This window comes from Pogona vitticeps, chromosome 5, assembly GCF_051106095.1.
Source record: "Pogona vitticeps strain Pit_001003342236 chromosome 5, PviZW2.1, whole genome shotgun sequence".
Taxonomy (NCBI): Eukaryota; Metazoa; Chordata; class Lepidosauria; order Squamata; family Agamidae; genus Pogona; species Pogona vitticeps.
This window is the reverse complement of record NC_135787.1, coordinates 145,122,198-145,135,785: the sequence shown is the minus strand read 5'-3', so window position 1 is coordinate 145,135,785 and position 13,588 is coordinate 145,122,198. Positions and strand designations below refer to the sequence as shown.

Below are 13,588 nucleotides of genomic sequence, written 5' to 3'. Positions count from 1 at the left end.
GGGTTAAACCGCAGAAGCCTCTTGGCTGCAAGACTGAAAGATCAGCAGTTCGAATCTATGCAGCAGAGTGAGCTCCAGTTGCTTGTCCCAGCTCCTGCCAACCTAGCAATTTTAAAGCATGTAAAAATGCGGGTAGATAAATAGGTAACACCATGGTGGGAAGGTAACAGCATTCCGTGTCTAGTCATGCTGGCCACATGACCCACAGAAACTGTCTACAAACGCTGGCTCTAGGGCTTGGAAACAGGGATGAGCAGTGCTCCCTAGAGTAGGACACAAATGGACATTTGTCAAGGGGAACCTTTACCTTTACCTTACTCAGAAGTACAAAAGGAAATGGAGAGCTTGATTCTGGTAGAATCAAGGGGATCCAACAGAAACACAGCACTGGACCATTGTCTCAGCAATGACAGAGCAACCTAACAAATCAATCTCTGTGTTGTATTCAAATTCTACAGTTTTAAAAAATAACACTGTGAAAAGGAATCCTAATATACATATTTTTTAACAGAAGCCCATCTCTCCATTTATGCTTCCATAAGAACACATTCAGAAAATTTTCTTTTTCAGATCAGAACATTGGGCTATCTTCACTGCACCCTTATAAACAGCTTCAGTATTTTAAGTAATCAAAATGCACATCCCCAGTTTTTTAAAAATCTGAATACATGAAGTTAAACTTTCTAAAAGAAGAACTTCCAGATAGCAATGGGGCTTTTTCTTTTTTTAAAAAGTGATTAAATCTGGACGTTTAGCTTTCTGAAACCCTGATTTAGATTACATAGTATACAAAAATATTATCAACCAAAATGTTACAGTATAGAAAAGGCAAGTTTGCAGTTACAGAAAAACTAGAACCCCCATAGAGAGACTACCACTTGAGAAGCTGGAACAACGATACCAAGGTCCTTGAGACTCGTTAAACACTGATATCTGTACACTGACCTGTTCTATGGAAGCTATTAGAATCATCAGAATGTACTTCCCAGTTAACGAGTCCCCTCTATGTAATTCTAATGTTATCCCCTCATTTTCTGAAATCTCAATATATATATATACAATTATACCTCATTAACCCTCAAATGTCATTGCTCCTATGTTAGAATATGGACTGCACACAGATCAAGAGGAGAAGCTTCAGAAATCTGACAGTTGGAAATAAATGATTTTTTGAAGTAACATAATAGGAACATTTTCATGCAACATTAAACCAGGAGTCCAAGCTTAATAAACTACTGTGTTTCCCCCAAAATAGGGTCTTATATTAATTTTTGCTCCAAAAACACATTAGGGCTTATTTTCAAGGGATGTTTTAGTTTTTTGATGCACAACAATCTACATTTATTCAAATACAGTCATGTCATCTTCTTCTGGTGGCTGCACAATGGTGGAGGGTTGAGTTTCACTTAACTAGGGTTTATATTACTGTATGAGCATCCTGAAAAATCATACTAGGGCTTATTTTCAGGTTAGGTCTTACTTTTGGGAAAACAGGGTATTATGTGATGAACTCCTCTTTCCTCATCCTATTAGGTAAGCAGTCTTGACTATTCATGAAGGTGAATTTTGCATGATGTCTGAAAAAAAGAGATTATAATTAAAGGCATCCAAACAAGGCAGGATCATACAACAGTTGTAATCTAGGACTGTTGTTGGTTTACAAATCCTGGCATGTCTGAGTACACTTAATCCAAGTGTCAAATGTCAGACACAGAGATGTGTGAATGAACTATGTATACTAACATGTCCAGCAAGAATTCTTTACATTACTGTTATGATTGAACATGTCTAGAAAAAAACAGTGCTGGCCACATAAACAACAGCGGTGGCCATAATGTGAAAAATTTGAGAATTCTATTCCAAATTATTGAAATGAACTCATAGCTTGCATCATTGATAATTCCTATACACATTCACTCAGCAATAAATCCAACTAAATTCAATGGTATTTACTTTTAGATTAACAGGTAAGTACACCTTCTGAAATTATCTCCAACTATTGTCAATATCTACATGTTTTCTGCCAACAAGCAATTCAACTGAAAAAAGTTGGATTTTCGAAAACAGAAAATCCAGTATCACTTAGTTCTCTTTCCCAGAAACACTTAGGAGGGACCAAAAACGCATGCCAAAACTGGGAAAAACTGACATGAATGTCTGCAGTGCCCTCCTATTTTCTATTTTATGATTGCTATTAGATGCAGAGCTGTCTGATTAGCTCAGTGAGATAGGTATCTGGTTGTGCAGCCAGAGGGTGGGAACCCAGTTCCCTATTGTGCATCCCAGAAGGCCCAGTCTGTGCAATCATGGGCAAGCAGCACAGTCCCAGAATGCCCCCAGAAGATAAGGATGATAAACGACTTCTGAGTATTCTTTACCTAGAAAACCCTGAAAAGAGTTGCCATAAGTCAGAGGTGACTGGATGGCAGACAATTACCATCACTATCATCATCAGATGTTGTCTTCCTGGTTTCAGCATTAGCTATTTTTTCATTGTTACCTTCTTTGTTTATTCTTTAGCATGATAAAGTGTTCTGAAGAACTAGAATGCTGTGTGATCTACAAGTTTGCCCAGTAAACGTATTATACTTATGTAGATTGTTCTTTTGAAATTTTTCTTTTTGTCAATACAGTCAACCTTTACTTTCGGTATGTAGCTTCCAAATAACAAAAAGTAGAGCACCTTAGAAACTATCACAAAACTTGGGGAGGAAACAAGAAGACCACTTTGTGTGTGTGTGTGTGTGTGTGTGTCTGTCTGTCTGTCTGTCTGTCTGTCTGTCTGTGTTGAACAGAGTAGGCCTTAATTTTGACTAAACATGCATATGATATCACTTAGGAAATGGCACTGAGGGCTGCACAGTGAAAATTGCCTCCCAACTTCCTCTTGTAGCAGCCTCCACTATACTACAGTAGTTTTCTCAAACTTCAAATCTGAATCCAACCACATGTACTTATGAATACTAACATTAGTACATCATAAATACTATACTGTTTTTGAGTATTTAGTGGAATTACTATCATATCCTCCACATAATTTTGATAAAAACTGTATTCAACTTTTAAGTTTAAGTAAATGAGCTCAAAATGTTGTTTATATGCACACAATCCACACACAAACTTCACCTGTTTTTTAAGTAAGCTTTCCTTTTGCTTCATGAGTACTTTGGTAATGCTTGAAAACACAATACTAAGTGGAGTAACAGACTAATGAAGCATCCAGACAAAAATTTCTGCAGTGCTAGGTTGATAAACAATACAGATATTTGTATTCGCAAAGGCGTGCAGGGCCAGGATCTAATGGTTGTCGTGAGTTTTTCGGGCTTCTTGGCCGTGCTCCGAAAGTGGTTCTTCCTAAAAATATGGAACGCTTCACGAATTAACGCTTTTAGATTAACAGAACGCTTCGGCAGCACATATACTAAAATTGGAACCATACAGAGAAGATTAGCATGGCCCCTGCGCAAGGATGACACGCAAATTCGTGAAGCGTTCCATATTTTTAGGAAGAACCACTTTCAGAACACAGCCAAGAAGCCCGAAAAACCCACAACAACCAATACAGATATTTATTGTCATATTTAAAAATAAGAAAAAACTACCCAAGCCCACATTTTACCAAGTGACAGAAGAGGCATTATACTATTAAAATATGTTTTTAAATAAAAGCTCAAACTCTCAAATAGCAACTGCATTTTTAGCATTTGGGATATTCACTGAATGAATTTCTCCAAATTCTATGCAGACTCCAAGAACAAATTACAAAAAGAAAAACATGTTTTTGACAGAAAACAGCTCACTTCAAGATTCAATTGACATTATAAAGCTGGTGATGGTAGTAAACAGCTTCATAAATCAGCTCTCTCTCAATAATGTCACTAGGAAAGTATTACTGTTAAGTACCTATAACTTTATTTTGAAATAGATTCTTCTTAAGCAGTATACTCAAAAGAAATCCTTAAGCAGTGTTTTCAAATTTAGTATCAAATACCTATTTCAGAAACATTAAACCATGTTGTCTTTTATCAAAGAATAAATAAAGTGGTGAGAGATTAAGAAACTCATGGCCTGGTATCAGGAATTTTTGGTTTCGCATCTTACGGAAACCTTTTCTACCCCAGAAAAAAACGCTATGTGGTCCTTGTACACAACATGAAGATAAGAGTGACCAATACCTTTTATTAGACCATTAGAAAGTCACAAATGTTAGCTAGCTTTAGACTCTATGTGAGTCTTCATCAGGCTGGGCATTACACAACTTGGGAGTGCTTTAAAAGAAACATAAAAGTTCCAAAACCCATGACCAGAAACTTCACCTGCACACCTGGCTGGTTTCAGAGTTTCTCAACATGATCCTTTAAAACTACCTGCCAAATAGAAAATGCTTTTAGTTCCTCTCCCTAAATATTTTGCAGAACATTTCACAAGTTCAAAACAGTACATGCTCAGTGTTACTTATGCCATATGTTCCCTAGGGAAGATAAAGAGACCACAAACTCTTAGAGTCTAACACCCATGTCTGAAGGCTCAGCATAACAGCAGATCACAGTAGACCTAAATAACCTGCTGCCTAAACACTTCAACTGTTCAAAATCAAGAAAACGGTACTCTAGAATGCCACATCACCATTACTAATGACATGTTATTTCTAGCACTCAAAGAAATAACCATAGCATTATTTTAAAAGTCAGAGAGTATGCGAAAGAAACTGAAAACAAATCCACAGTGTCCTACTATGAGAAGATCATTACAAGTTATAAGGTGCAAGGATGAGCTTACCCAAATCACCTCGGAAGTTTACAAAAACGACACATGCAACAGAATTTCACTACAATGTTTTACTGCCTTGACGGGCCAAGTAATCTATTTCACCAAAGTCCGGGTTTTGCTAAGTAAAGCGTGACAAGCCTGCGCACATTAGTACATACACGCAACTTCAAAGGAAACAAAGGATTGCAGTGAATGCATCTTCCTCGGGAAAGAAAAACGTGCCGTTTCGGTATTTATGCATACCCCGTTACTAGCTTATCGCCGGCGAACTGTGGATGTACACAGTACTGAGCGAAAGCTTTCAAAACAAAAACAAAAACACGAACGCAAGCAAGACCTCGCTTTATAGAGTGCAGTCGCTCCTTCGGAAGTTTGTTCCGTCAACACCACTGGAGGTCGGAAGGCTGCGGCGCCCGACCTCCTCAGGCAACAGGCAAACCAGGGAGACCCATTTCATTCCGGGCCTTCCTTGTCGAAAGCTCCTGCAAACAGGCCGCAAAAAACCGTTTCCCGCCTAACAGGACCCCTTCCCGAATGACCACGAAACGACGAGGGGGGGGGCAATTTCCTTTGAGCCAGTTTCTTACCCAGAGCCCCAGGCATCGGGGAGACGCGGCAACCGGCCCCGAATTGCGCTCGCACTCCAGCGGCATTAAGGGCAAGCCCGACTGTAACAAGGCCAAGCGAGACGTCGGCCCCGGAACAGGAATGGGGGGGAAAGAGCCGCTAGCAACCGGCCGACGGCGGGAAAGGAAGCTGCGGGACGGAGGGGAGGAGCTGCCGGAGAAGCGGGACGGTGGCACTGGCGAACGCGGCCTCCTCTGTGCCGCCTCCCGCGGCGGGGCTTCTGCCCTGGCTCCGGGTCCGGGGAAAGGGATGGCGAGCGGGGAAACAGGCCGGGCCTCGGGACTCTCGCACTCTGGTCTCAGGCGCAGCGCCGCCGCCGCCGCCGTGTCGTCGTCTTCCTCCCCCTCCTCTTTCCCTCACACATCTCCCCCCCCTTCCTTCTCCTCCTCAGAGAGACAAAAGCAAACGGAAACCGAGCGGGATGAGGCCAGCCTCGGCAAGCTCGAACCGGACCGGACCCGGCGGAAAGCCTCCCTCGGGTCCCCGCGGAGTCCCCCAGGAGATTCTCCGCTGGGCTGCAAACAGGAGGAAGGTGGGTGGGGAAGAATAATAGGGCCGAACTCACCGCATGAATTTTCTTGTCCCGAGGATCCAAGATGGCTGAGCACCCCGCACGAAGGATGCTGGGGGAGCGACCTTTACCCTCTGACCCCGCCGCTGCCGTCGTCGTGACCTCAACGACGCCGTCGCCGCCGTCGTCGGTCAGTAGGAACTGCGGGACAAGCAAGAGCACAGAGACGCGGTAGGCCGGCCTCCCCCGCTGGCTGTGGTGGCGGTGGCGGCGGCCTTTCTCCTTCTCTCGCAGTCGGACTCGGGCCTCGCTTTTAAAGCGCTTCGCCCGTGCCGAGAGGGCCGAAGGAGGTGGCGAGGCCTCTGCCGTCAGCGCTCTGAGGACCTCGGGCCTCAGCCTGCGAGAGAGCGGCCTTGTGGGAGCAGCGAGGAGACTCTGAGACATCCGGGGAAAGGAGGGAGGGGGCTTTTCTTAGCCGGTGGGAAGGAGGGACCTTTTACACACGCGGACCATTGAGAGAGAGAGCAAAGCAAGGGGAGCTCTGGCTTCGGCAGTCTTTAACTGGAAGCTCGGAAGGCATCCTTTCCCCACTCCCCGCCGCCGGAAAACCTTATAGTATGCAGTTATTCTGCCACAGAAGTTAAGGGTTTGCCTACACGGGAATGGAAAGTTTTATCCTCATAGCCGCTCGCCTGCCCGTTGTTGAGTGTGATTGTTTTTCTGGCCATTTCTATGACGCAAGGTTAATAGCTTCCCAGTATATATCCGGTACCTTGGGATGTGAAACATTTCTGAGAAGATTAACTACTTTGGAACTATGAGCTGCTGTGGAACTCCTTGCCACAAGATGTGGTGATGGCACATAGATGCCCTGAAAAGGGGATTGGACAGATTCCTGGAGGAACAGTCTATCTCAGGTTACAAGCCATGATGGGGATATATACTCTCCAGGCATCAAAATGTCGGATGCAGGGGAGGGGTATCAGGAGACACGTATCTAGTTGTCTCATGTGCTCCCAGAGGCATCTGGTGAGGCCACTGTGAGATACAGGAAGCTGGACTAGATGAGCCCTTGCCCTGATCCAGCAGGGCTCTTATGTTCTTAACTTGGTCACCATAGACGCACCAACTTTGCATTTCAAAGTTTCAGGAAAGTGAAACTGTTTTTTTCCCATTGAAAGAGACATGGGGAGACAGTGTCCATGGGGAGGGGAGCCTCCCCTTAGATCGCATGCTATGATGATAGCATCCCCATAAAACAGCTCTCTGGGCTGTGGGTTCATAGTACAGTGACACTAGACACAGATGAGGTGACCCAGTTTAAATGAGACTCCAGCTGTTTGCAGCTATGTATATGAATGCCAGCATGCTTAAACTGGGGGACCTTTCCCTGTGAAAGGGATATATAGCTATAGTCAAGGAAAAATAAAATTCAATGTTGTCATTTTCCTACAGAAAAAATACGGTACTTTTGTTAATATAATATTAAAGGAAAGATGCTAACAAAAATTATACATATATGGCCCAATATATGCCAATGTAAGAGAAAAGTTTCACCCCATGAAAGGGGGGGGGGGAGCGCAGAAGTAGTGATCATGCTCTCGAATTCCCTATTGAGGGCATAGGGTTTAGCTAACTTGTTACCCAGAATACTGCCATCATTTCAGTTACAACATTTTTCTTCTGTTGCTTAAGATGTGTACTATATTAGTAATGGCAATTTTTATTAATGAAATTATTTAAAACAAGGTTTATACCACATAGAGACCTTCATGCTGATACAGACATTTCTTCAGCAGGAAGGCTTCATGTAACTACTGTAGGCAATTACAGTTGTTGTTAAGGAGTGGCTTTCCTGCTGTGCATGTAGTGTGAGGCCTTATTATATTTTGAAGGCATTATAGAGTTCCACAAAACAAGTAATTGGCGTGGCCTGGTGTGACCTATCAGAGTGGAAGTACCATGGCAACCTGTAGATAAGGTAGCAACAGTTTCTAGACTGTAAAATGTGATGCAGTTCCTCATATAGTACTTGGAAAGATGATGTGTAATAACATTTCCACTACTTAAAGGAATCTAGAATAGGACTGTGTCATAATTGTAGCTATCTCTCCCCACCAATAACTCACACCATTTTAAGAATGTCTGGCCTGTGCCATTAGAAATATTTTGGCATTAGATTTTTTTTCCATGTCTAATGACAGCTTTTGTACAACAGCTCATCATAAAATTTCATTGAAGTTTTGATATTAATATTCTTATTGACTAATTTCAAAATTTTTATTTAAGTATATTAAGTATGCTATATCATTCTTTTCAACTTACATAAGATCTAGGTTTCAACAGCTGATGGAGCTGGTGCTGCTTCGGATCTCTCTTGTTGCAGGATTTAAAGTAAAAAGTAATGAGCACTGTTAAACTGTGAGTAAAAGGTAAAGGAAAGAATTGTATCCAAAAGCCTATACATAGGATAATACAGAAGTAAATAATTAAATTACTTTTCCATGTTTGGCTTATAAATCTAGGTTTGCAGACCAATGTTAATTTTTGTGTTTACATATTTTATATGCTTGGGACTGCATGAAGTGGGACGGTGGCACTGGCATAAGTTGATTTTTCAGATTCTATATTGATGGGCTGTTTTGAGTGAGGGAACTAGATTTTATGGCTTTCAGATCTCTTCAGTATGTTAGGTTCAAGATGGAAAACAAAAATAACAATTTGGAAATCACTCGTGTTGCTAATCTGTACTGCTGTTGAAACAGTTATGGGGATCAACTGTGCATGTGAAAACAGCTCAGTTGAGACATAAAGGCCAGGACCACAGGGTTGATTTGCTGATGGACCAGTTACTGCTCTTGGAATGGGAGGATAGTCTGACCAGCAATTCTCTGTGTCTTGGCAAAAACTTTACCAGAAGGCTGGAGTGGGGAACAAGCTTCCAGCATTAGTGAAATATTGGGTTTAGGCTGAAGGATGGACATCTAGGGAATGGAGATCCATTTCTTTCAATGATAGTGAATTTATTGCTGTTACGCTTTATTTTGTATTTGTTGTATTTGATCAATTTTATTGTTTAACTTTTTGGGTTTTTTGAACTTATGACTGGAATTCTGTTGATGTTTGTGTGAAGTTTGTATAACTTGCTATGGCTAATTGTGGCTAATTGAGAAAGTGCTGGAATGCATCTCAGTCACGTAAACATGCATCCAAAACACACAAGCACCTTGTCACTTTGGTTAATTTTCAACTTTAACAGTAATCGTGGTTAGAAATTAATTAAGCATCAGAAAATCGCTGTGGTTGCCTAATGCCTAACCAATCTAACTAGCAAAATTGTTAAAAGAAATTATGGTCCACTCAGCAGAGAAGTGATTAAAGGCTTCCATGTTCAATTAAAATTACTAAGACAAATAATTTTAGACAAAATAAAAGTTTAAGTTCTTTTTAATAAGTAAATAAGTTTACTTAACACTAATAGAAGTGAGGAAGCTGCAGAGATGACTGGAAAGCTGATGCAGAGCTCCTGAAGAAACCAAGAAGCCCTAGTTAACCACCATATTAATATAATCATTAATAAAATTTGAAAACTTAATGACACTTTACAAAAAACTTAAACTTTTAACTTACAGTTAAAATTTATAAAATTATAGTAAATTAATCACATTATCTTTATGAAAATTATTATTTAACTATTCAAAAATAATTAACCAGTTTGACCATACTGTCCCACTTCAGCTATGTCCCCGTGCAAGTATGGTCCTGGAAAATCTAAAAAGTCTTCAAACACTCCAGGCTTGCTTAGTGGTCTACAGAGAGGAATGTAGAGCCTCTAAGCTGTTGCCCTTGACACATTGTTTCTCACCGAATCTACAGATTTGATTTTGCAAGTCAATCTACCTGGAAAAACAATAACCATTACATCTGACCAGGTGGGAGTCTTTGCTTCTTTTGCAGTTGTCACAGATTTATAAGGTCTTCGCCCAAAGAAGAGTTATGGAGAATAAGAACACTGGTTATGTTTATAACATTTTAGTGACCCATTGGAAGTAATGCTCCACCCATAATTTTCTAACAGATTGTAGTGGTTACAAAAACATATTATTCTGCTGTCTCTTATGCAGCTTTTGGAGACATGACGAATTCTGAAAAGGTAGCAACCTCTTTTCTTCTGGGATGCCATAGTAGCTGATCAATAAAAGTTGTGACTCTATATCTCTTCTTCTGATGTCAACTCCCTTTCACCCAGATGTTACTCATCTCAGAAGCCTTCAGGTTGGGCCACACAATGGAGGTCGGCATGGTTTCTTCACAGCTTTTATCCCATGTGGCAGAGGATCTGCAACCCGCTTGTCAGTTTTTCTCTTGGCTCAACGGCAGTGGCAAAAGGCATTTCCAGTAGTTGAATGTTATTCCTCTCATCTGTGATTTCTTGTACTCAGCTTTCACTGTGGAATATGATTATCGGATATTTTAGTGGACCAGTAGAGATATTGCCCAACCCTATTTTGGATTTTGCTTATGGAGCACATGTTTACATTTTTCTTTTTGTGTTTTGCTGTGGAAATTACCATGAGTATCTATCTCAGGGCAACATCTGTCACTAGCACAGAGAGACTTAACCATCACTAAAGAAGAACTGCACCACACTGCAGACTCCGTATGCTTTGACCCTGTATGTAATATTCATCATTTTGCTTCAGTTGAATTTTTTCAGTTGAACTTTTGCCTGCTGTGCCGTCTCAAATTTATCTCCAGTTTTCTTGATATGGGGATGGCCATATTTCTTGCTGCTTCTGCTTGCAGCCAGGAGCATTATGCTTTGACAGAAGGCAGTGGAGAGCATATTGAGTGCCTTTTTGTCTATGGATACAGAGAACAACAATTGATTTTACATTCCCTGAGATAAAATTTGATACCAATATACCTTAACCTGTTTCTTCAAGTTTGTAGTCTCTGTCTTGGAACTTCAGTTTAACTCTGCAGCCTGTGGCTACAACCTGAAGCCAGGTGGCTTTTGATCTTTTCTGTTCCTCCACACCTAGCCTGGTGAAAATATGATATTTTCTCTAAGATATTTTACTGGTCAAAAAACAGCATCGTCCTCCCCTGATTCTGGGTTTTGTGTATGGATCATATGGTTGTGTTTCTTTTCCTGTTTTTCCATTATGGAATAGTTCCTCAGCTGCCCAGTAGAGAAACAACTAGCTATGGTTGCCCATTACACTTCTGAAGTCCTGACCTATGATGTTCAGTGAAGTCAAAATATGTTATAGTTTCAGAATGACTGATAAACAATATCAACTGCAATGAGTTACTGTTCATCTACATATATAGTCTTCTGGCTCTTTGCTCTATCTTTCCCCATATATTAGTCTTGGTCTGCCTCATGTCTCTTTACAACACTAGGTCATTTTTGCTTCCTTTATTCCTCGGTAGCAGAAATGTGTCTCTCACATGTGATCTTTGAAAAGGAAATGGACAGCATGTTAACTGCTGCTCTGGATAAATAAGTTGCATTGAGAAAGAAATATTTGAGATACAAAAAAAAAAAAGAAATAGAGTGATGCACAGAATAAAAAAATCACTCAGCCAAATATGAAGATGTAAAAACTAGTAGGAAAAATGATAGTATAGACTGAATGCCTCAATTGACCTATCTAGAGTATAACCGTTGAAATCAATGGGACCTAATTTTTTTGTTGAAGGACCAACAAACCCTATTTATTTTTGTATGCCTAGTCCAGGTATGTCCAAAGTTAGATTTACTCTGTGTCATGTAAATATGACTCCTGAGAAAAGGACCGGCTGGTTATGCAGAAAGAGAATATATTGAAAGGGTAGCTTTAGGATAGCTCAAGGATCTAGTATAAATCTAAATGTGTTTATAAAGATGGATGTTGGGTTCTTCACTGAGTGAACAGTTTTAACTGTGCCCTACTCGATTTTTGTCATGCCTTCAAATTCCATCTGAGTTTCTCTTCAAACTGATAATATCACTATGTTGTCATAAATACACTGTGCTGGCAGCTTTTTGTATACTGACATAATAGCAACCATATTGTAGTCCAACAGTTGTAACTGCAAGATAATCTGCAGTACTTTCGTGTCAGCATTTTTCTTTTAAGAAATTAACTTTCCTGATTCATCAGAAGAGACAAAGAAGGTTAAGAACAAGTATTACTGCTACAAACAGTGGGAAAGATATCAGAACTCATTAAATATAGAAAATATACAAAACCAGAAATAGAACACACATACATTATAAGGTAATTCATATTTTGAAGAGGGAGAAAAACCATATTTAATATGCAATACAAAATACTGTATCGGAGATTATGAATATACATTCAGAAACTGATAAAATGAGATGCTTGATCACAAAGTGTTTATACTGTATAATGGACAGTAGAATTCATTACCAAATGTCTCAGAGAGACTGGGATTCAGGAAGGGTTGGGTTTTTGTAATATGGTGAGTAACTCTAAAACTTCAAAGCTAACTCTGCCAATGAAAAATGTGTGTAAAAGAGGCTAAGAGAACAAGCAGAATTTGTTCCCTTTACAAACCTTATTTTTCTATTTAATTCAGTATAGGGCTGAGGAGGCTTTTGATGCTTGTTACTAGCGTTGCCAGACAAGATAAATCAAGATTCTTACACAGTTCTGGTGTTAATACTGTAGTTCAGAAGCAATTATTTTTTCCATATCCAACTTATCTGGTGAACTCAGGATCACTAATATTAAGGAAATTATTTTAAAATGCACAACAAAATACTTTATCATGAAATCCCAGTCACTATCCACAATCACAAGAATGCCATGACATTTCTAAAAAATGTTCAAACTGATTTTGGTTCATATGTGCAAGTTGAACTCATAGTTTTCAGTCATCAAATGCCTTTCAGATAGATGCTGGACTGCATTTTCCATTAATACTAGCTAGCACAGCCAGCAGTGAGGCTGATGGGAAAGGGAAAAAAGGGTGCTCACCCCTGCTCCAGAAAGAGCCATTGCTGAGACGTTGCCTGCAGGAATACCTTGAAAACAACCTTGGTTCCTAATAATATGGAATATACAGACAAATTGTAAAAGGAGTATTCTCCGTTATCTTAATATGTGATAATAAAAAAACAGAGGAGCAAATAACACACACCTGCAAGACAACTGGCCAAATAATGATATGTGCCTTAAATATATGTATGTGCTGATGTGGTCAGAGCTATTGTTTTAAAATTGCATTAAAATGGAGAGTTAAAATTACACCTTAGGTTGGTGTGGCATTTTATAAGGAAAATTGTTCCAAATTATTTGGAAAGGGGTTTAATCTAAAACACACAATGCCATTATAGAAATCTATAGCACACCCACACGTAGGAGGCTGAGCAATTATAATCACCCCATATGAACAAGATTATGGTATGGATAAAGAAGTTCCACCATTGTGTAACTAAAATAACCTTAACAAACTGTACTTTATCCCTAAAACCAATAGAATTTTGGCTTATCCCATGAAATGGATTGAGGACAAACAAAAGTAACTAATTTTTTTCCATATGTCACACGTTTAAGTTACGAAATCACCACAAGATGTGTGACAGCCTCTAACCTAAATGTCTTTGAAAGAGGATTAGTCTTAAATCATGAAGCACAGGTCTCAATGGCTATTAGCAGCTGCAAT

The 13,588-nt window shown here is 40.0% G+C and overlaps 1 protein-coding gene, 1 long non-coding RNA gene and 1 other non-coding gene across 7 annotated transcripts in view; 2 read left to right on the top strand and 1 right to left on the bottom strand.

Moving 5' to 3' along the window:
- CNOT2 (CCR4-NOT transcription complex subunit 2) overlaps window positions 1-8,019 on the bottom strand; it is an 89,729-nt gene extending 81,710 nt beyond the window's left edge. Inside the window, exons 1-2 of one of the 5 annotated variants that reach the window (XM_078376921.1) lie at window positions 5,963-6,026; window positions 1,481-1,577 (exon numbers count right to left, since the gene is read on the bottom strand). Coding sequence is in view for 2 of the 5 variants with exons in the window: in XM_020786000.3 (XP_020641659.2) it covers window positions 5,963-6,352 (390 nt within the window). In the remaining 3 variants the exon portion in view is untranslated. Of the gene's footprint in view, window positions 1-1,480; window positions 1,578-5,357; window positions 5,710-5,962 lie in introns of those variants that run through there. The other 4 variants (XM_020786000.3, XM_020786002.3, XM_020786001.3 and 1 more) reach the window with 4 other exon arrangements.
- Window positions 3,402-3,504, top strand: LOC140707915 (U6 spliceosomal RNA). Its single transcript, XR_012088047.2, has one exon. It is a non-coding gene; the product is annotated as a U6 spliceosomal RNA (small nuclear RNA).
- Window positions 8,020-8,238: 219 nt separating the features above from the next.
- LOC144583336 (uncharacterized) lies at window positions 8,239-10,106 on the top strand. The gene is made up of 3 exons (XR_013537076.1): window positions 8,239-8,340; window positions 9,785-9,840; window positions 10,033-10,106. It is a non-coding gene; the product is annotated as an uncharacterized LOC144583336 (long non-coding RNA).
- The last annotated feature ends 3,482 nt before the right edge of the window (window positions 10,107-13,588 follow it).